Here is a 24,139-nt window from a genome sequence, read left to right on the forward strand (position 1 = left end):
ATGCTTACCATTGGAGCCAAATATCTGCGGGTGCTTATAATATTCTAATACACATTATTTGGTGCATAACAGTTTAAAATGTTTATGTTCCCAAAATTATAGTAGGAAATTTTAACTAGTTTATATTGGCCTATGAGTGCTTAAAGCACAAAAAGTAAGAGTATAGAGAATATAAGTAACATGACAGATAAGCCCTACGCTATTAAAATAGTCTTTTTAAAGTGGTTATGCATAAATATTTAACAAAAACTTACCTATATGTCACAAATAAATCTTAAGTAAATTAAAAAATGTGTAAGAAATACAGATAAGTACTAGTCAAATTGCCATTCTTGAACTGTTTGTTACTGATCTACAACCAAGAAAAAAACTATGCCGGAATGTAAATCAGTGCACTAGCTCCTTCACTGAGGAAGACTCCTTATGAAAAGAAAGATAAGCTGAACTTAATCTTTAATGGTGACATAGTTTATCTATGTTCTAGTGTAAGATAAGAACAAACAGTGCTGGCCCACATTCTAGTAGTCTGGTATAGTCTAGATCTTTTATTACCAGACGACTAAAAGTAATAGGAAAAATTCACTATACCCACCTGGAGATTTTATACCTTTCTTAAATAACTCAAGTAAAAAACTCAAATTGCAGAATATTTAAGGGGAATGAAAAACTATCAGAACTGTATGGGATACAACGAAAGCATATAAAAAGACTCTTACTGTAAACTAGAAAACTAAAATCCCAATTTCCATGTATTTTTTCCTTCCCTGTTTCTGTCCCTTCCTCTGCTATCTCTAGACATCTTCCGTGTTCACTTTTCTTCTTTTAGTTCCATTTCTGTTGAATATTTTATAAGGAGATAGTTTTATTTTCCAATTTTGTTTCTTTTATTTTAAAGATTTAAAGATTGAATGTCTTCAGGAGAGTCAAGAGTTGAATTTGCAAAAACTAAAGCATTCAGAACTCATACTTACTGAAGCTAAACAAAAAATAAGAGAACTTACAATTAACATCAATATGAAAGAAGATCTGATTAAAGAATTAGTGAAAACAGGTAATAATAGCCTATGAACCAGCTAATATAAGAAAGAAAAGTTTCTAAAATTATTTCTGATGTGTAACATTTACTTTAGTTTTTGATGCTCAGGACACTCCACTGTAGTTTGGCATTTGGTATAACAAGGTGTGTTTGGAAGCCAATATGTGATTAGTTATTAAAAGAACTTTGTTATACTGAGATTCATCTATGAATTTTTCTAACCAGTGTGCTTTCTGTGCTGTGTTAAAACTCTGTGGCACTTCCATTTTTGCCACTTTCAAAGAAATATTATCCTAGGCATTTGGAAATATGTCTGGGATGTTTTTCTAATTCGTTTTAATAATAATTTATTTTCAATTATTAATCAATTTTTGGATAGTTCATTTTTAACAGTAATCATAAACTTTATATTTTAAATGTTAATTTTTAAAATTTTTTTATTAAGGTATTATATGTGTACATATAAATGTAGTTAATTTTTATTTCTCTAAAGATGTAAGGAGTTATTCTTAAAAGCTGTTCTCTTGAGCAAGCCAAGCTTTTACCTCTGACTTTTAGTTTCAAATTTCTGCCAGGTTGGTTGTATGTGCCACACCTTCTCCTCACCCTCAGTTACATTAAAATTGCCCTAAAAGTATATCTCATGCTTTTTGCACCCTCTCCTGCCCCAAATATACTCAAAGTATGAGCTGACTACTTAGAAATTCAGTTAAGAATTAGAGGAATAAGAGACACTAGTGTTTCTTTTCCCCAATTCCAATGAAAAACAACTCTCTGGTCACATATAGGGGAACTGAAGGAAATTATATCTTTCTTTTCTTTAAGCCCCTGGCTATACTCACACCCAAATTACAAGAATTATGATAGGCTGAAACCGGTTTGGCTCAGTGGATAGAGCGTTGGCCTGCAGACTGAAAGGTCCCAGGTTCTATTCCAGTCAAGGGCATGTACCTTGGTTGCGGGCACATCCCCAGTAGTGGGTGTGTAGGAGGCAGCTGATCGATGGTTCTATCTCATCGATGTTTCTGGCTCTCTGTCCCTCTCTCTTTCTCTCTGTGAAAAATCAATAAAATATATTTTAAAAAAAAAAGAATTATGACGGGTCCCAACTCCTCTGCCCATTTTTCTACTTCCCCCCTTTTCTTGCAAACTTGCTTTCTGGCTGATCGTCCTCCTTTCTAAACCGCCTCACCCTGCTCCTGTCCCAAAGCATTTTCTTCCTTATTCTTGGCGACCTCTATGCTGTGCATCACCCCAGCTCCAGTCTCCCCAATGTCTAATTGAGTATGAATATCTTCCTTCCTCACAGACAGGATCACTGCCAGTAAAACTCTCTTAGGAGTATCCAAGAACTGGTTTAGGGGATTAAATAGCTTCTTCGTCTCCAAGATTTTAGGGTACTGCTGTGGTAGTTGAGGATATTTACCCTTCAGGTTATCACACCACGGGGTATCGCATCCTGGATAACTTAGTATAGAGGACACCTGAACTTACACAGAGAAGGTCCTCTCCTTACTCGTTAGAACCACAGACAGTTGCGAGCTTTCCAAAGGACCCTAGAGATGGTGACTAGCAAAAGGGTCAATGTGTGCTTGCTTTTCAAAGGTGCCTCTATGATTTCTCCTGAATAGCAACTACTTCAGATAATAATAATTATGCTGTATTTCATCAACTGATACATATTTTTTACATTTTAATATCTCTGAAATCAGGATGTATGTCATAATCATTGGCATCTTAACACATTGTCATGTCATTGGTTAATTGGCACTGTGCCTTTTTCTTTAGTTTATAAAATATTGTGTTGAATACTTTATAGGGCCTTAGATTCACTAAAATATAGTAGTTGTATGTATTTTAAAGTTAGTAAAATTATCACAGAGTTGCAGAGCCAGTACATTTAATTCAAGAACTCCTTTTTATGAAAATATTAAGAGATTTTCAGTATAATAGTATGAGAAACTGTCCCTGGAAATTACTCATTCCAGGACCTCTGGTCTCTTACTTAACACTGCCATGAGTTTGCTAATCTAGTTTAGGGACAGTTGACTCTTCAAAACGAAGTTTTTAGGTTTAGTAGCTGACCTTAGAATGAAAAGAGATATGGAAATATCTTACTCTGTTTTTCTCTGTGTTCTAAATATTTGTAAGAGAAGCACTGAATAATAGAAACATCAATGAAGAGAGAGAATCATTGATTGGCTGCCTCCCGCATGCCGCACACGGGGTTGAGCCTGCAAGTTGGGCATGTGCCCTGATGGAATCAAAACATGTCCTCCTAGTTCATATGTTGACATTCAACCACTGAGTCATGGCGACCAGGCCCAGCTGTCTTTTTGAGAGTAAAGCATTTTTTGTCCTATGTGTTTTTGCCAACGAATAGAGCATTGAAATTAAAGGGTCCCAAGTTAGATTCTGGTCAAGGGCACATACCTCGGTTGCAGGTTCCTGGGCCCTGGTGGGAGTATGCGGGAGGCAACCAATCAATGTATCTCTCTCATAATGGTGTTTCTCTCTTGTCTCTCCCTCTCCATCCCACTCTCTATAAAAAGCAATGGAAAAAATATCCTTGGATGTGGGTTAAAAAAAAAAAAGAGTAGAGCATTTTTATGTTTTTGATGTTTTACTTAGTTTTTTAAAAATATATATAATTTATAATTGTTCTTATTATTTTGGTGAAGGTAATGATGCCAAGTCTGTAAGCAAACAGTATTCTCTGAAAGTAACAAAATTTGCCCACGAAGCAGAACAGGCAAAAGTGGAATTAATTGAGACAGAAAAGCAGCTACAGGAACTGGAAAACAAAGATCTGTCTGATGTTGCTTTGAAAGTAAAATTACAGAGGGAGTTCCGTAAAAAGATGGATGCCGCAAAGCTGAAAATCCAGGTAATTTAAAAATGTAATTGAGAAAACCTTTTTAAAGCTTTCTGCTTTTGAGGATTCTTGTACCTAGTTATGAAAAAAAATAGGACTCAGTTTTTAATAGCAAGAGAAACTAGAATACAACTTTTCTTTTCCAGAGCATTGGTAGGTTTACATAATTTCCATCTAGGTAAAATATTTCTGTATTCAAGAAATAGATTATTTTAATCTTTTCTAAAAAACCATAAGGTAAGAAATAAATATAACACAGAAATAATGTCAGTTTTGGAAGGACATGCAGTTTTAGAAATTTCTGTGCCTTTGACATATGGGTGCACAACTATTGGAGGAGGGCATGAGGAAGATGATGAGGATGGTGGTGGGGGTGAGGAGGAGCATGACAGTTACCAGTTAAGTGTCTATAAGCTGCCATATACATCCTGGGTATTTTGTATGCATCACTTAATCATTATTTAATTCATTGAAGTGGGTATTTTTTACCCTATTTTATAAACGAGCAAGCTGAAATTTAGAAAGATGAAAAAACTAAGGGTCACATAGTTATAACAATACCATCTTTCAGTATTCTAACATATACCATTTTAAATATTGAAATACATTTTTTTGTTTTGTTTTGGTATTATGAAGTTGTTTCAGTTCATAAAACAAATTTTTAAATTGAAAAACCCTGAAATTTGTATTCTTTGTGGTATTATATATGTAGCTATATGCTGCATTAATATTTTGATGCTAATTGGTACACTTGAGCATCTGTGGAATAAATGCAAAAGGTAGTGATACCCTTTCTCGGGGTGGTTGTTTTTTTGTTTGTTTTTTTATGTCTTATTGATTTGAGAGAGAGGAAGAGGAGAACAAGAGAAACATTACTGTGAGAGAGAAACATAGATTGGTTGCCTCCTGCACACCCCTACTGGGGATCAAGCCCAAAACCTGGGCAGGTGCCCTGACCAGGAATTGAACCAGTGACCTCTTGGTGCATATTTGACTCTAAACTACTGAGCCACACCGGCTGAGCCCTATCTCACTTTTAAATAAGATTTTCAGTACTTATAGTGATATGAAAAGACATTAAATTCTAGTAGCATCATTTTGCAGCAGTTTTGCAATTACTGTCAAAATTAAATATAAGTTCAGGTTTGTATTATTTTAATATTTACCATGTACATGTTAAAATTTTAAATTACAATATCATTAATAAAAAACAAAGATAATAATTTTGTTCTGTTTGGGTGTCAGCATCAGGGAGACTCATCATCCTTTATATCTAGTGGAAATTATGGTAATTTCCCAATTGTAAAAGTAAAAATGTAAAAAAACCGTTGTGAATTTATAAAAAAAAAAAAAAAAAAAATCTATGCAAAATGCTTATCCTTGCCATAGAATTGAAAGTTTTAAGTTTATTTGAAGTTTATGAGAAATACAATTTTTTCATTTTGAAATATTCCATATGATCCCAGGTCTTACAGAAGAAGCAACAAAATAGTAAGAAGTTGGCATCACTTTCAATCCAAAATGAGAAACGTGCTAATGAATTAGAGCAGAGTGTAGATCACATGAAATATCAAAAGGTACAGCTGCAAAAGAGACTTCGAGAAGAAAATGAAAAAAGGAAGCTATTGGATACAGAAATTCAGCGGGATCAACAAAAAATCAAAGTAATATTGTCATACTTTCCTGCTAAATATGAAATGGCTCAGAGCTAAGGAAGCCAAGGTCTTGATTTTATTTGTGAGATATCTCATCTTGGCCTCTCCTTGGCTACTGTCCTCATTCTCTTTAAAGCTTTGTTCACCTACATAGTAAAGACTATTTATTGAATTCTGAGTACTGTCTTGAAGGCTTTGACTTCATAAAAGAAAGTTCAGTGATACCGTTTCTTAACTGTAGTTTTGACTCAAAAACATATAAAGCCAACTTTCTAAATAACTTCTGACATTTGAATAGGATTTCCCATTTTCAAAGTGCTTTGAAATGCATTGTCCATGTGGTGGCATGGAAAAAGTACAAAGTAAAATGGTACTATTTCATTCATAGTGAGCAGAAAAGTGATCAAACCTGTACGTCCAGCAGTTTTTATAGAGTGGAGTAAACTAGTGGTGTGGTGTCAGCCTGGGCTCTCAAGCCAGGCCAGCAGAGTTAGTTTAAATCCCAGCTCTCTCAGTTCCTAGCTAGATCATTCATTGAGAAAATCACTTACCCTCTGTGAGTCTGTTTATTCATATCAATAATAGCCTTAATCATTCTTGCCTCACAGAACTCTTTTTGAAGAAAGAGGAGGATGATCACCATCATAATAACAATAACAAACACTTATTTAGCACTACATACCAGTCTCTTCTCTTGAAATGTTAAACCAAACCCACAGCTTAGAACATAATTGGAGATTTCCTAGATATTAATTTTTGAATATAATCTATTCTCAAACCTTTAAAAAAAAATCATAGAATTTAGTGAGAGAAGTGAACTTAAAAAGTATTTAAGCCAAGCTACTAATTCTTTTTTTAAACAGTTTTATTGATATATACTTCACATACCATACAATTCACCCATTTAAAGTAGACAGTAAATGGGATTTTATATATTACAATTAATTTTATAAGTTATAAAAGATATATAACATGAAATGTCATTTTAAACATGCTCAGTTCTACAGTTCAATGGCATTAATTACATTCATAATGTTGTACAACCATCACTATTTCCAAAACTTTTAGCATAATTCAAGATTTATCCACATTATAGTATGTATCAGAACCTCATTCCTTTTTTTTTTTTTTTTTTAAATATATCATATTGATTTTTTACAGCACATGTGTCAAACACAAGGCCCGCGGGCCAAATCCGTCCCGCCAGGCCTTGCAATGTGGCCCGCACCGCGCTGTCATCACTGCACTCCGCTGCGTTTCCATCACAATGACAGTTTATGACTGTTCAGTAAACCATTTGGCCCGCGATTTAGGCTGGATTTTAGATTTTGGCCCCTTCTCTGATTGAGTTCGACACCCCTATTTTACAGAGAGGAAGGGAGAGGGATAGAGAGTTAGAAACATCGATCAGCTGCCTCCTGCACACCCCCTACTGGGGATGTGCCCGCAACCAAGGCACATGCCCTTGACCAAAATTGAACCTGGGACCTTTCAGTCCCCAGGTTGAAGCTCTATTCACTGAGCCAAACCGGTTTTGGCAGACCTAATTCCTTTTTAAGGCTGAGTAATATTCCATTGTATTCATATACCACGTTTTATTTTTCCATTCATTTGTTGTTAGATGTTGGGTTGTTTTCACCTTTGGCTATTGTGAATAATGCTGTGATAAACACTGGCATATAAGTAATTAAGTCCTTGCTTTCAATTTCTTTGGAATTGAAATATCTAGGAGTAGAATTGCAGAGTCATATGTTTACATTTTTGAGGAAGCACTATTTTCAGTAAATGCAGCATTAGTTTACATTCTCACCAGGATGTATAAGGGTTCTAATTTCTCTACATCTTTGCCAACACTTGTTTTCTGTGTGTGTGTTTGTGTGTGTGTATTTTGTTACATACATTTAATTATGTCTGAAGTGATATTTATTTGCACTTCTCAAATGACTAATGATGTTGAGCATTTTTTCATGTGCTTATTGGTCATTTGTATACCTTCTTTAGAGAAATGTCTATTCAGGTTCTTTGTCTACTTTTTTTGGTTCCTATTACAACCTGTTTTTATTTTAATTTTTAATTGAATTTTTTGGGTTATATTGGTTAATAAAATTAGGGTGAAAAGGGTGAAGGGAGAAAGACAAAACAAAACTTCTCAGACACAGATAACAGCATGGTGATTACAATAAGAGAAGGGGATGATGGGAGGTAGGAAAGAGTAAAGGAGAAATAAATGGTGATGGAAGGAGACTGTCTACTTTTTAATTAGATTGTTTATCTTTTGTTGTTGAGTTATAGGAGTTCTTTATATACTAGTAGTCTAGAAATTAAACTCTATCAGATACATGACTTCTAATATTTTATCCCATTCTATAGGTTGTCTTTAAACTTTGTTGATAATACTCATCAATGCAGCAATGTTTTTAATATTTATGAAATCCAATTTATTTTTTCTTTTGTAACTTGTGCTTTGGGTGTCATATCTAACAATCCATTGCCAAATCTAAGATTGTGAAGACTTACCCCTGTGGGTTTTTAAAAGAAATTTATGGCTTTAGCTCTTATATTTAATAGGTCATTGATCTATATTTAGTTAATTTTTTTATATAGTGTGAAATAGAGGTTCAATTTCATTCTTTTGGATATGGAAATCCAATTGTCCTAGAAACATCTTTTGAAGAGACTGTTCTTTCCCCAGTGAGTGGACTTTATACCCTGGTCAAAAATCAATTGGCTATAGATTTATGGATTTATTTCTAAACTCTCAATTCTATTCTGTTTGTGTACATATCTGTCCTTATGCCAAATTACTGTGGCTTTGTAATATTTTGAAGTTGGGTAGTAAGTTCTTTCCTTTGTTGTTCTTTTCAAGATTGTTTTGGCTATTTGAGGCCTCTAGCAATTTTGTATGAATTTAAGGGTCAACTTTTCCATTTTTGCAAAAAAGCCATTGAAATTTTGATATAGATTACTTTGAATCTGTAGATTTCTTAGTATAGTATTGACATCATGACAATATAATATCTTTCTATCCATGAGCATTTATTTAAATCTTTAATTTCTTTCAGCAAGGTTTTATAATTTTCAGTGTGGTAGTCTTTTACTTCCCTGGTTAAATTTATTGCCAGGTATTTTATTCTTTTAGGTGTTGTTATAAATGGAATTTTTTAAATTTCCTTGAGTTACTCATTCTTAATCATAATGATAATAATTATTATTATTGCAGTAGTTAATATTTATTGAGTATCCTCAGTTAATCTACACTAAGCACTTATTTGCTTTAACATATTTAATTCTTCTTCTATATTTCCAACGTTTTTTTCTTCTTCTAGAATCCTTTAAACACCTTAGATTTTATTCATCCTAAAATTATCCTTCTGTCTTATACTACTCTCTCTCTTCCTTCATAACCAAACTTCTTAGAAAAAGTTTACTGTATTTATTTGTTTTCTCTGCTTCCATTCATTCTCTTATTCTCTCTAGTCTGGCTTTTGACTCTCAGCTTTACCATCAATTTCAAAGTTCTCAGTTTACTTCTGCTCTTTGTCACTAAAATCCTTGTCTTAACTAGTTAACTGCCACACATTCAAAGACGCTTTTATCTTGCTTGCATCTATAGATGCTTATTTTGTACAAAGGGTTTTACCACCACCTCAGTTGCATCTAGCATAGTTCACTACTCCCTCCATCTTGAAATATTTCCCTCTTTGCCTTTGTGAAATTATTCTCTCCTTGTTTTTTCTCTGATTGATTTCTTATTGTCTGTCTTGACTAGCTTATCCTACACTATCAGTCCTTTACATATGGGAATTCTTCAAGGCTCTAGCCTGTGCCCTCATCTTCTATATTCTATCCTGGATGACCTAATTTTTTTTCCATGGCTGCAGTTAAATTCTGACAACTTCCAAATTTAATCCTTGATCCCAAGTTTGCACTTTGAGACCTAGATTCATATCTGACTATTGATATCTTCATTAGGTTATCCTATAGATAAATTTATGATCTTCCTTAATAATCTCCTTATTTTCCCCACTCACTGCTTACTTCATGGAGGAGAAAATAGAGTTTCTAATATGCTTTATATGATATCTCAATCTGTTTAGTTGGGTAAGCTAGAAATTTGATGGTTATCCTTAACTCTATCCTCTCCTTTATCACCCATATCCAATGAATTGCTAAATCCTGTAGATTATATCTTTTAAATATCTTGAATTTGTTCAGTTCTCATTTCTACTGCCAGTAACCCAGTCTTTTTGTTACAGTCCTTCCTCCAATGTAAGGATCAGGCTTGCCTGTCATTCTTAATGGTCTTTTCATCTCAGCTTCTCATCCATCCCTCATAGGCCCTGGCTAAACATTTAAGACACAAAATTCTCTAAATCTATGCTTAGGGAAAAGAAAAAACTGTGGTCAGGGTGCATAGAATGCTGAAGTGTAACTCTATCTGTAACTTAAGCTTTTTATGTTGTTATGTAAGACAATTTTGTTTCTTTAGTCATATTTTGCATGTTAGGGAAATGACCATTTAAGGGAGAGAATAAGTATTCCAGAAAAAGGAACAGTGTGCCCCAAAGAAATATTGAAATTTGTCCTACTTTATGCACAAATAGAAAACCTGCTCACAGTCCTAAAGCCCCTCTTGCCTTCTTTTTAGAGCTAATTCTTCTCTTTGTCCATTTTCCATTCAACTAAGCCATTTCCAGAAAATATTATGATTTCTGCATGGGTTCTCCTTAGAACAGCAATTCTTAACTGAAGTCCATGGATAATCTATAAAGAAAAGATGTGGGAACTCCTGGAATTGTGGGCCATAGTGATCTTGGGCTATTTACTCCTTTAAGAACCATTTTCCTCATCTATAAAATGTAGTTTATAACAATCCTTGGCAATAGGATTATTCTGAGGATAAAGTAGTGTCCTTAAGTGGATATAAAAAGGCTAGCACAATGCCAGGGATTACAATTGAAATAAAGGCAATAATGTCTATTGTGATATGCAGAAGAGGGAATTAGACCTACTGCAGTATTCTTTTAAAGCATATGTGGAAGGACAGAAATAGTAGAGTTAACTCCAAGAATAAGGTACCTTTACTTAAGCATCCTGAAGTTGCTGTGACGAAGACAGGAGCCAAACTATAACTATGAACTACTAGATCTAGGGAAGCATGAAAAATTGGTGGGTAGTAAGTATAATTCACTCATAATGCATGCAGAGAACACTTATTTAGTTTATAGCAGACTTGTGTTCTTTGCGACACCCCCTGTCCCGCCCAGTCCATGTCATGATAATTGCTGGAAACATGAGAATTAACCAAATGTCCAGTCTCTTTAAGCTTTTTCTGTGAATTTAAACATTTCTTTTAAATAATTCCTAGCTCTCTTGAATAAGAATATTTAGACTTTTAGCCTCTTCCACCCTGTGCTTCTCTCCCTAAGATGGAATCCAATGTATGTGGTGATTGGATGTGTACCTTTTCATTGCATCCTATGGAGGAGGTGGCCCCTGAGTTTCATTTGTTCTTTGGATGTAACTGATTGGAATCTGCTCTCCCTTGTCAACCTTTCCCTGCTGGCCCCTGATGATGAAACTCACGGCTGGTATGACTCAAAGTCTGGTCTTGCTTTCATCTTAGCATGGAGGTGCTTTGACTTCATCTCTTTTCCTAGTGGCATTATAAATCCCTATTGAGCCTAGGTCTTCCACCTAGCCTGCTAACCTTGTGGTCTGTCCTCATCTTCATTTTGCAAGTCAATTCTCCATGATTACTGACCCCGTTAGCTCCCACCTCAGGGTGCTTGTCACCTGGGGCTGAGGGGTTCAGTTAGTCTGTCCTGATTATACCTTGCTCTTTCAGCAAGGCTGGGCAATCCATGTGGGAGTGGGGCCTCTGCACTCTACATTCTCTCTCCCTCTACCCTCAGTGACACCTTCACTTACCACCCCCTTTCTGAGCCAAAACTTAAGAGAGGAAAATGGGGACACACATCTTTTTTTTTTTAATCCTCACTCAAGGGTATTTCCCCCCCCATTGATTTTAGGGAGAGTGGAAGGGAGGGGGAGAGACGGAAAGAAACACTGATGTGAGGGGAGACAAATCGATTGGTTGCCTACCCCACACACCCAGACCAGGGCTAGGGATCGAGCCTGCAACCGAGGTATGTGCCTTTGACCGGAATCGAACCCGAGATCCCTAAGTCTGTGGGCCAACATTCTAACCACTGAGCCAAACCAGCTAGGGTAAGACACACATCTTTCTTACTGTCTCTTTTCTCCTTTATGCTGTTCCTAGGGCTAGTAAATGGTAAACTTCCTTTTTCCTTTCTTTATATCTTCTGTACTTCTGAAATTACCTGTAGAAAAGGTACAACTTTTATTACTAATATATCACTGCCCAATATATCTATATTTTTAACGCTCACATAAGGATATTTTTCCATTGATTTTTAGAGAGAGTAGAAGAGAGAGAGAAAGACAGAGTGAAATATTGATGTGAGATAAACACATCGATTAGTTGCCTCACTGCCTGACCAGGGCCGGAGCTCAGTACAACCATTGCATGTGCCCCTGACCAGAATCAAACCGATGCTCTATGCACTGAGCCAAACCAACTAGTGCCAGCCCAATGCTTTTTAAAAACATGAACTATTTTAATAAAAATTAAAATATATTATAAAAGTCCATCTTTTAATCATTATATTCAATAGACATAAAATTATTTTGTCAAATTGCTATGAATTTCTAAACACACTCAATGTCTATACTTCTCTATCATGGACCATGGAGATAGTATGAGGACTAGCCCCCTTTGATTGGCGACCTCCTTTCTGATTCCTGCTAAGCTATAGTGGTGGCAGAGCATCTTCACTAAACCTGAAGAGCACTGTGAGCAATGGGCCTCTCTGATGTGACCCTTAAGGTATGGATGGAAACTAAATGAAAATACCCTTCACAGGACCATGATCCCTTTTGCAAGGCTATTCTCATACTGCAAAATCTGATTTTTGAATGCCAGAAATTGACTGCTACTTTTTACATTTCTATTATCATAAATCCTATATCCCAATGACAGATGAGTGCCTTGGATGTATTAACTGAGGGTAATGAGTTCAGAAGGCACAAGAAAAAGCACATTTATAGTTTTTCAGACTTGTCCATGTTACACTAATTTGTAGCATTGGGAAAGAATGAAACACACACACACACACACACACACCAACAACCCTTAGTTTTGTTAGTAAAACTTGATTTTTTTGCTGTAAGATTTTATTGCTTCACTAAGGGGCTAATGTTATTTTCAAATGGCTCCGACTTCATCTACTCTCTTTCTTTTTGCAATTAAAAAAGCAAATGTTGCCAAAACTGGTTTGGCTCAGTGGTAGAGCATCCGTCTGCGGACTGAAAGGTCCCAGGTTCGATTCCGGTCAAGGACGTGTACGTTGGTTGTGGGCACATCACGGTAGGGGGTGTGCAAGAGGCAGCTGGTCAATGTTTCTCTCTCATTGATGTTTCTAACTCTCTCTCTCTCTCTCCCTTCCTCTTTGTAAAAAATCAATAAAATATATTAAAAAAAAAAAAGCAAATGTTAAAAAATGATTATTATCATAGTAATCTTTGGCCACTATGAAAGCCATAGGTATTTCTGATTTCTGTTTTCTGTAGGAATTAAAGTTAAAAACAGAACTGGAAGAAGGTCTGATACTGAAAGCTGAGGACCTAGATGCATTTAAGATGGAAAGAAGAAAAGGTTTGTTTGGAAGTATAGACCAACTCCAGGTTTGTCAATTCTATTTAGTGATTTTTGGTTTTTCTTCTATTTGGTAATTGTCTAAATAGAGGTAAAAAATGGTGAACTCTGAATAAAATCTTCAAACACTAGATTTTTCAACTTAAGCGTAAAATTTATATTTCCTCTGAAACTTTTCTGTTCTTAAAATTATTTTCTTCAAAAAAAAATTAAAAAATTATTTTCTTATCCAGATATGGATTTATTTCATGTGGAATATAAACATGAAATCCATGTTCACCAGATTGTATTTATTCCCATGTCAAAACTGACTTATTCCCATGGAACTATGTATTTCTAAAAATCAGAGCTTCCCGTTCATTTCATATGCACCATATACAAAATATTAAAAACTATTGTTTGTTTTAGTGTCTTATTTATTCCTCATCCAAGAATATTTTTTCTATTGATTTTTAGAGAGAGTGAAAGGGTGGAGGAAAGAGAGAGAGAGAGAGAGAGAGAGAGAGAGAGAGAGAGAGAGAGAGAGAAAGAGAGAGAGAAACACCAATGTGAGAGGTACACATTGATTGGTTGCCTCCTGCACCCACCACAACTGAGGGCCAGGGATGCTCTATTCACTGAGCAAAATCACCAGGACTAATGCCACATTTAAAAAGTGAAATTCATAAATTACTATGAAAGTTCAAAAAAACAAAATTTTAATTTTATGTAAATTCAAAATGGCAGTTCTAAAAATCTTACAGAAAACTGCACTTTTGGGGGGCAACAGGGAGGGGATAAGGACACATATGTAATTCTTTAATCAATAAATAAAAAAATAAATAGAATCTCTTTCTCAAAACAAAAAATATTATAATTACACTCACATGCATATACATAATCTTGATTCTGAAAAATTTATTATTTGTTCCTGAATTTTATACTTTAATAGTAGAGTTTCATGAATATACAGCAGGTCCTGGAATAATGTCATATTATTTCAATATTGTTTCATTGTAATGTTGATAAAATACTTTGGGAAGTTAACTTTTGTTTATATAAATTAGCCTATAGTAAAGTTGGTTCCATTATGTATACATAGTTTTGTTTAAAATTGCAGAATGATGTTAAGTGAAGACTTACTGTATTCCCAGTTATTTATTTTACTAGAGTGTTTTAGAATATGTTTAAAGAGCATTTCTGGGTGGAAAGGGTGTGAGGGGAGTAGAAGAGGTAGGAATATGCAGAATAGTGAGATCTGCTTTTTCAAAATGTTTAGGATCTAAATTTTAAACAGGTACAATAATAAAAAATTTACAATGCTTGCATTGACTGTTTTGGGTTAAGAAAAATACACACAAAAGTTTATGTTTTTTAATGTTGGAAAACAAAAATTTTCCAGAATTTGATTCTAAACAAGGACAAAATTATGTTAATTAATGTGAGTATCCAGAGGGCTTATTATAGGACAATGACTTGATATGAAGTCCCTGTATAAGAAAAAAGTATTTAAAATTAAATCTCTATGGTAGGAACTTTTGCTATAAAAAGAGAAAAAAACAAATCAAGAAGTTTTCAGAAAACTAAGATATAGTGAATTACACAAATCATAACTTCTATTATATCAAATGCAAAAAAATCTATTATTATTTCCCTAAAAATCTTGTATTGTTAGCAGACTCCTTCCTACCTATTCTTCAAAGCATAGCTAAAATATTACCTACTCTGTAGGACTTGCATTGGCATTTCTTTTATTTCCAAACAAAGCCAATCCCTCTCCATTTTTGCTTACATGGTACGTAGGAGTTAGCATTTATTATCACCAATAATGCTTTGGTTTCTCTCCTGTTGGAATGGAACTTTAAAAAGCTCTATTGTTCATCTTTCAAAGCCAACACATAGTCAAGGAATGTTTGTAGAATATGTTTAATTGCTAGACTTCATAGAGTTTCATATAAAGACTTTCTATGGTATTGCTGGATATAACAAAAATAAAGTATTTCTATATGGCTCTGGATAGCATTTTGATTTCTCAAAAGTATAGCACTACTATTTTAGGCTTCTTTGTGGTTTGGATGTGATACTGCTGTAGGACCATACTCATAGCTTTTTGCTATGAGTCAGTCTTCGAACTTCGTTGTGGCTACTTTGCTCTCTTTTTCTCATGCATATTTTCTATCTCATTGTCTTAATGTAGATTTCTAGGGATCATTTTTTATCAAGCTTCAAAAGTTCAGGAACATAGTACTATATTGATTTTATATCTATTTGTTGTTTAGTTGGCATTGCTTCATTACTATGAACACACAGTGCAAATGAGTGCTTAGTAGAGTTCATTTTGAACAGTCATATTCCCTTCATATTTTTGTTTGTTTTTGCTTCTGGGTATCCTTAATTCAAGAGAGTATTAAGTTGCTTGCTTTGGAAATCTTTCTGACTGTATTTTACTGAATAATTATTTGATGTTGACAGGATACAGTGCAGAGTGGATTTCTATGCTCCATCATCAATGTCTTCCACTGTGTGTATTCATTTATTCACTTCATCAATTAGTTGATTGAATCAGGCATTCAGTCATTCATTTAACATTTTATTGAGGCCAGTCATGGGCCAAATTTTGGGGATACAGTGGTGAAAAGTACAGTTCATATTCAATCAAGGATCTCAAGTTGGGGAACCAAGAGTGTAAGTGCTGTGATGGAGTTATGCATCTCTTTGACAGAGAAAAATATTCCCAGCTTGTTCTCAGAATGAACTCTTACTCTATGTAAAGAAATTGTCACCCCTTTCTTGGTCAGCCTAAATAAATCTCAGACTCAAATATATTAGGAGAGTTTTAATTCCTTATTACACAACACAGCAACATGTTAAGTGGAACCACTCACTTCTAGACAGTTTTAGACAGGAACATTATTTTGTTATTTCCACATGTTCATTTAAAGTCTTTCGGCCAACTGAAGTTTTAGTACCTTATAAATTTTATGGCAGAAGGAAAACAAATAAAATTTCTTTGTAATTTTAATGTAGAAATTGGATGAGCAAAAGAAATGGTTAGATGAAGAAGTAGAGAAAGTTCTGAACCAACGCCAAGAATTAGAGGAGCTGGAAGAAGATCTGAAGAAGCGGGAGGCCATAGTTTCTAAGAAGGAGGCCCTGTTACAGGAGAAGAGCTACCTGGAAAATAAGAAGTTGAGATCTAGTCAGGTATTCTATTTAATACACTGTTTCATTCTGGTTGTAAGTCATATAAAGCAGGATTTTTTTTCTCTACGAAGTAAACCATTGTGAAGCCAGAAATCAGAAGAAAACTTCTGATTTTCAGAATATTTTGCTTATTACTGTTTATTATCTAATGACCATCACTGAAATCTATTCAATTTTTAAGTAAAAATTTCAATGTTTTGCCAAATATGATTTATTTATTACTATTTGTATTTTTTAAATTGTGGTAAAATTTAATGTAAAATTTATCATGTTGACCATTTTAAAATGAACAATTCAATGGCATTAATTACATTTACAATGTTGTATAACCATCCCTACTGTATGTTTCTAAAACTTTTTATTACCCTAAACAGAAACTCTCTAACCATTTAGCAGTAACTCGCCATTTCCCCTGGAGACTTCTATTATTAACCTTAGTGGATATTTTCTAAATAAACTGTACTATTTGATGTTATATACCAATGTATAACATTGAAGATGATTGTTTCCAGGGAATGGGACTCAGGTGAGAGGGTGGCTTTTAAAAAAATTACTGTATACACCGTATCTTACTATCTATATATATAAAAGGCTGATATGCAAAGTGTCCCTTCAGGAGTTTGACAACAAGACTGGGAGCTCACTATGACATATGCTGACCATTGGGGGCAGTGTGGAACATGGTGGGTGACCAGCAGTGGTGGCGGGGTGCTGAGAGAATGAGGGGAGGAAGAGGCAGGGAGATGGCGAACCTGATTAGCCCTGATCACTGGCTAAGCCTACGGACCCTACCGTGCACAAATTCTGTACACCGGAACTCTAGTAAACATATAATTACTTTTATGAACAAATATTTTTAAAAATTAACTTAGTCCATAATTAAGAGCTCCATAAATCTGACTGGCTGTATTTTCTGCAGATGAAATGAGTAGAAACAAATTATATGTTTAAATAATAAACCAACCAAATCTCAAACTCTAGGAAATTTTAATGCAATTAATTCTACTATGTAACCAGACCAAAGAAGAAAAGTTCAATTTAGAAAATAAAAGAAAAATAGTACTTCTCAAAACCTATGCTGTGTGGTCTGATATGGCCAAGCAATATTTGGTAGTAAATTCATTGTTTGCTTTTTTCATTTTAAAAAAAGGCATTAAACTTAAGATTTTAGAAAATGAAGTCCCTCTACATCTCTCCTTACCCCCGCCCCCCCCCCCCCAAAAAAAAATCCATGGGATAAAATAATGTAGTACCTAAAAAATATTTATTTAGTAATTTTCTCTTTGTTTTTACTAATTATATGCAATCTGGATTTATAATTTTTTTGAGTTCTTATTGATTGTATCTTTTTAGGCCTTAACCACAGATAGTTTGAAAATATCAACTCGCCTGAACTTGCTGGACCAAGAGTTGTCCAAAAAGAATGTGCAGCTCCAGAGCAGCACAACTGAGGAAAAAATAAAGATTTCAGAACAAGTTCAAGCCCTCCAGAAAGAAAAAAATCAGCTACAGAGACGAAGAAACAGTGTGGAAGAGAAACTTAAAAATGGTAGCATGTTATCACCTGAAGTAAGTCAGTATTCTTTGAAACTGGAAGTGCTGTATGATGGACCACTTGGATGATTTCCTCCCTCTGTCACTTAAACATAAAAAATGATACATCTGGTGAACTTTGTTTCCTTGAGACTTTGTCAGATGAAATGAGTTTACCTGGCACCACAAGCCATGCTTGACTAGGGACCGCCATGTCCTTATGTAGAGGTCCATGAGTGTGGGTGGCCCCTTCCTGGTTTGCCAGGGGTTGGGAGACTAACACTGTCCTTGAGACTGGCCCTTCTCAGCTGGGTTTCTTATCTGAACTCACAAAATAGACAATGATTGAAGGGACTCTTTTTTTCTCATTTCTTCCAAAGAAGGCACCTCCCTTCTCTCTCTGCATCTTTCTTGAACGATCCTAGGCCATTCGTTACATACAATGATTGCCCAGGCATTAAGGATTAATTCTATTACCTTGGTTGAAAAAAGCCCAACGTTCAGAAGCATGTACCTTCCAGAGAGATGCATAAAATTCAAACCCTAATAAAAATACCCTTTTAAGGGGCCATATAGCTTCTCTCACCTTTATTTTTAAAAATATGAAAAGATACTTCATTTATGGCTTTCAAATTGCCCCAGACTTTGTCTTTTTTTTTTTCAGAATTTTACCTCAGTTGGCATTGGTACCTGTACTGTACTTGATCAGACAATGATGAATTTTTGAGCCATAATTTTCTCTATGAATATTTATTGGTGATGTCTTTTCATTACCAAAGAGAAACTTGCTAAGAGAAATTGAGTAGCTGGGAAACATGCACCTTGCTGAGTCTTGTAGTGTTTTAGAGAAAGTATGAGAAGAAGTTAAAGGGAACTAATTAAGAGGGAAGAGGAGAAAGGATTTCATGATACTAGATTATTGCTCACTGAGTTGATGAAAAGTATTGAAAACTAAGTCGATTGAGGGCTATGTGGTATTATAAGCCTCTACTGCCGTTTTATTACTCAACCTAGGTAGCTGTGCAGTGGATCACAGTTTCTGGCTGTCCTTACAAGACGGTTTAAATTGGAGCCCAAGTTTATAAATTTGAAGGTATGAGAACCTAAAATACAGAAAAACACATAAGTATTTAAGAAATTCTTGTCTGCCCAAGACTGTTACTGGGCCCAATGGAAGAAACAAACAAAAAAGCATTATGCTTCTCTTGAGAGATTCATACTCTATCTGGAGAAAATAGGATAAGACAACTCTAAACACTGAAGAACATAAATAAGCCATACTTATTATTTATACAAAGCAATGCAGTGATCAGGTGGGGGAAGATTATTAGGACAGTCTTGGTGGATTAGAAATGAGTTAGATTATGAAAAACATAATATACTACACTGGTCAATATAGAAAAGGCCATTTTATAGATACAACACTGTTAAATAAGGAATAGAGATGGGAATAAGCAAATAATGTTTGCAGAAGGGTAAATGGTTCATTATTGCCATTAGAAAAGTTTCTTCTTCACATGGAATTCTATAACTAAAGACGTGTAAAGTTTTGTGGTGAAAATAGAGTGTGCATGCTACCAGTGTAGCAGCCACTCTGGGTTGGTGTGAGGGAGTGATGAGCCTCGGTGGAGTTCCATTTATTTGTGTGAGCTTCTCTGCACCCTTCTTCCACACGGTTCTTCTTTTCTCCTCCTCCTCCTTACATATACACACATTTATTATACATTTCTTACCTATAAAGGCTCAACTTGGCAGTCAGGAAAGGAGGATGCTGCTGCTATATTCAGCCCTTGTGTTCTCATTAAAAGTTATAAGCTGAGCCCAGCCCTAGCTGGTTTGGCTCAATGGATAGAGCATCAGCCTGCAGACCAAAGATTCCCGGGTTTGGTTCCCGTCAAGGATATGTACCTCAGTTGCAGGCTCCTGCAGGAGGCAGCCAATGGATGTGTTTCTCTCACATTGATATTTCTCTTATCTTTCTGTCTCTTAAAAATCAATGGAAAAATACCTTTGGATGAGGATTAAACAAACACCTTTATTTAAATAAATAAATAAGCTGAGCCCAGTTGGTGTGGCTCAGTAGTTGAGTGGCAACCCATGAACTTGGAGGTCCTGGTTCAATTCCCGATCAGGGCACATTGCCTGGGTTGTAGGCTCAATCCCCAGAAGGGGGTGTGAAGGAGGCAGCTAGCTGATCAATGATTCTCTCTCATCACTGATGTTTGTTTCTCTCTCCCTCTCCTTCTTCTCTCTGAAATCAATAAAAAACATTAAAAAATAACTTCATAACACTACTGATTATCTTTTTTTATTTTTATTTTTATTTTTTTAAGTTTTAAGCTGATTATAATAGACATATTGGAACATTCCAAGCTCTGCTTCAAAGACAAGCTGGAGCACAGATACTTTCTCCAGTAAAACCTTTCCTCAGCATCATAAGACCCACAACTTAGCCACAGGCAGAATCTCAGGCTGGATCTACACGAAAGAGGTTAATTGGGAATGACCCCAGGTTCTATTCAAGTTCCTTGCAGCAGAGCTAACTAAGCTTCTGGCCCAGTGACCACATGGTTCTTTTTAGTTGGCTCTGAAATGAGCTCTGTTCTTCCCACTGTTTTCAATCTGAGATTAATATTAACAAATATGCCTGCCAATAGCAGATGGTGGGGAACATGAAATGCTGAGGTGACACAAGACAGTAGAATCTAGGTAAAATGGTTTGCTGTTTTGATGTCTTTATTGCTTGGAATTATTTTCTCTTTCCACAATAAATGAAAATATTTTTCTAATTTGGGAAAGTAATAGGTTTTATCAATAGATCACTATACACTTTAATATAAGCAAATTAATTCCTTTGGTAAAATTCAGAAACTAAAATTAAAAAAATCAATAATGCAGAGTAGTTGCCTAGTAATTGAGGTATGCTTCCAATTTTAGGTTTTAGGATAATAAGTTATATTTAACTTGAGAAATATACATATATGTAGTGCTTGCTCAAAACGTTTAGTTTTGTTTTCTTTTTGTATTGATTGCTATGTGTAATCTAAAAGGTATGGAGCCCATTGCTTTACATTTCTACTACTCTCAGATCACTGACCTCTGGACCGGCAGCAGCAGAGTCCCCTGGCATTAGAAATGCAGAGCCTCAGGCTCCACCCAGACCTGCTCCTTGGTACACAGTCATTTTAAAAAGTGCTCTATGCTAAAGGATAGTTAATTCTTGGTAATCGATGGTTTGAGTTGTAGCAAATTTTTATCCAGGAACAGTTTCCCATTGCCACTCATCTTGTCAATCTATACCTATTGCTGCCGAAACTGGTTTGGCTCAATGGATAGAGCGTCGGCTTGGGACTGAAGGGTCCCGGGTTCGATTCCGGTCAAGGGCATGTACCTTGGTTACAGGCACATCCCCAGTAGGGGGTGTGCAAGAGGCAGCTGATCGATGACTCTCTCATCGATGTTCCTGACTCTCTCTCTCCCTTCCTCTCTGTACAAAATAAAAAAAAATAAAAAAAAATTATATATATATATATATATACACACACACACACACACACACACAACACACACACACAACACACACACACACCACACACACACACCCCTATTGCTGGGTTAGTGGGACCCACGGATATTTAGGCAATGCAGCCCCATTGGAGCAGGCTGTGTCAGGGTTCCGTAGTTGCTATACTGTCTTGCTATAGTTTGTTGCTTTCTTAACTTGGATCCAAAACTGTAGGAATTAAATTAGCACCTAATTGTTCCCAGCCATATGTAAAGTCAAACTATTTCCACATTTGTTTTTGGTAAAAATAGAATCACACTATGCATTTATGAGTCAAATATGTTCTTTGGATAACCTACCTTTATTTTCTGGTTCCTGATTCATTCATCCTTGTACCTTTCAGGATTTAAGTTTATTTTTTTCTTTCTTATGGAGTGACTGTCAAATCATCAAGTTCTTGAAGGTTAGTGATTGCACAGAGAAATAAAATGGCTGTAGAACACTGTTGATATTTTATAAACTAGCTTTTAAAAATACATATTATTTGACCTTTCACTGGAATAGGTTGTTACATACTATTTCCCTGAATTTCAGAAAATAAGCTCTGGAAATCACTGTTTTTTAGGTAAATTAAAGTACTGACATTATTTTTCTGGAAATGCTGGGGAGAGGAATGCAAAGAAATATTTGGGCCCTATATCCAAAACATAATGAAAAAAAATATTTTTTTCTCTTCTTCATCAACTCATTCAATAGACTAGGGGTGTCGAACTCAATCAGAGAAGGGGCCAAAATCTAAAATCCAGCCTAAATCGCGGGCCGAATGGTTTACTGAACAGTCATAAACTGTCATTGTGATGGAAACGCAGTGGAGTGCAGTGATGACAGCGCGGTGCGGGCCACATTGCAAGGCCTGGCGGGACGGATTTGGCCCGCGGGCCTTGTGTTTGATACATGTGCAATAGACAATGAGTTTAAATTGTGTGACATACTGTGCTAGGCAACCAGGGCATGAATATAGACAAGATACTCTGCACTCAGGAACTTAGAGTTGAGGTAATCTCCAGCACATGTGCAAATATATATTTTGCAAGGTCTTGGCAAGTGTGAAACATGGCTTACCAATATTTGGATCCCTCCCCACAAATAACATGTTATTTGGATAGTTCAGAGAACCACTAGATTTTCTGAGGTATTTATCGTATCGTATTTCTTTCCTACAAAGAAAATCTCTGACATATAAAAAAAATGTTATGCTGCCATATTTTCCCTCCAATGATGTCTCTTATGAAATGTTTCATGTCCTTAAATCCTCACTACTTTTTTTTAATGCCATATTGTTTTTCCCTTAGAGACTCAACTCTGATTTAGTTCTTAATTTATTCTGAATCTTATTTCTTCTTTCCCTCCTAGCAATATATTGTTTTAATAGATGTTTGAAGAAACATCAAGAGGTCTCCAGATCTCCCTGACACATAATATACACTTTAGGAGCTAGGGAGGGAGATATATTATAAAATTGTCATTTCATTATAATGTTGATGGTGTGTGTGTGTGTGCATGAGGGCAAGAGGAGGCATCAATTCCAGGCCAGGTTCACTATCTATTTAGAATTTGCACCTTCTCCCCAAGTCTCTGAAGGTTTTCTCTTTGGACTCAGGTTTCCCCCTACATCTCAAAAGCTGTGCACATTAGATAAACACATGTGTCTAAACTGTCCCAGTCTGAGTGAATGTGGTGAGTGTGTGCCTGCAATGGAAGTGTTCTATCTAGGGAGGGTTCCCACCTGGCACACTGAGTGTAGAGACAGGCGTCAGCCACCCATAACCCTGAATTAGTGGGTTGGAAAGTCATTATCATAATTGTTTTTATTAACCTTCCTTAAATATATGTATAGCTCACATTTATTTCAATGTTTAATATTAGAAGTGTTTTGGGTCTTTATTTAGGGGTTTGATGATATTTTTGTGGCCAGATACATGGCATAGGAACTTCACTCTTGTTTGTATCAATTAGCATATGGTAAAATTGGTTTTGTTATACGTTGTTTTGCTTAAAGTTGCAGTTCCAAGAACCTATTGACAATATTAAGTGAGGACTTAATGTAGCATAATAAGATCTTAGTATGTGACAAAGTCCAAGTTATACTGTTTCATTTAAAATGATTTCTGCCCTAACTGGTTTGGCTTGGTGGATAGAGCATTGACCAGGGTTGTGGTTTCAATCCCCATTAGGGGGCATGCAGGAGGCAGCTGATCCATGATTCTCTCTCATCATTGATGTTTCTCTCTCTCTCCCCCTCTCCCTTCCTCTCGGAAATCAATAAAAATATATCTTTTTAAAATAATAAAATAAAATGAATGATTTCTGTTGTATCTTAGGAAGAACATGCTCTTTTCCAACTTGAAGAAGGGATTGAAGCTTTGGAAGCTGCAATTGAGTACAAGAATGAAAGTATCCAAAGTCGCCAGAACTCGCTCAGAGTTTCATTTCAAAACCTTTCTCATAGTGAAGCAAACATCTTGGAAAAACTAATTGGCCTGAATCCTACTGAGATTAGAGCTATCCTTTTCAGATATTTCAATAAGGTTAGTTTTGAGAGAGAGAGGATTTT

The 24,139-nt window shown here is 35.5% G+C and overlaps 1 protein-coding gene across 5 annotated transcripts in view; it reads left to right on the top strand.

Annotated features, from left to right (window-relative positions):
- Positions 1–24,139, top strand: part of KIF27 (kinesin family member 27) — a 77,227-nt gene that overhangs the window by 41,082 nt on the left and 12,006 nt on the right. For 2 of the 5 annotated variants that reach the window (XM_036433655.2, XM_036433659.2), the window contains 7 exons: positions 896–1,051; positions 3,718–3,923; positions 5,378–5,575; positions 13,220–13,333; positions 16,311–16,487; positions 17,841–18,056; positions 23,907–24,113. In XM_036433655.2, coding sequence (XP_036289548.1) covers positions 896–1,051; positions 3,718–3,923; positions 5,378–5,575; positions 13,220–13,333; positions 16,311–16,487; positions 17,841–18,056; positions 23,907–24,113 — 1,274 coding nt within the window. The remainder of the gene's footprint in view (positions 1–895; positions 1,052–3,717; positions 3,924–5,377; positions 5,576–13,219; positions 13,334–16,310; positions 16,488–17,840; positions 18,057–23,906; positions 24,114–24,139) is intronic. The other 3 variants (XM_045580085.1, XM_036433656.2, XM_036433658.2) reach the window with 3 other exon arrangements.

This window comes from Pipistrellus kuhlii, unplaced genomic scaffold (assembly GCF_014108245.1).
Source record: "Pipistrellus kuhlii isolate mPipKuh1 unplaced genomic scaffold, mPipKuh1.p scaffold_m20_p_12, whole genome shotgun sequence".
Taxonomy (NCBI): Eukaryota; Metazoa; Chordata; class Mammalia; order Chiroptera; family Vespertilionidae; genus Pipistrellus; species Pipistrellus kuhlii.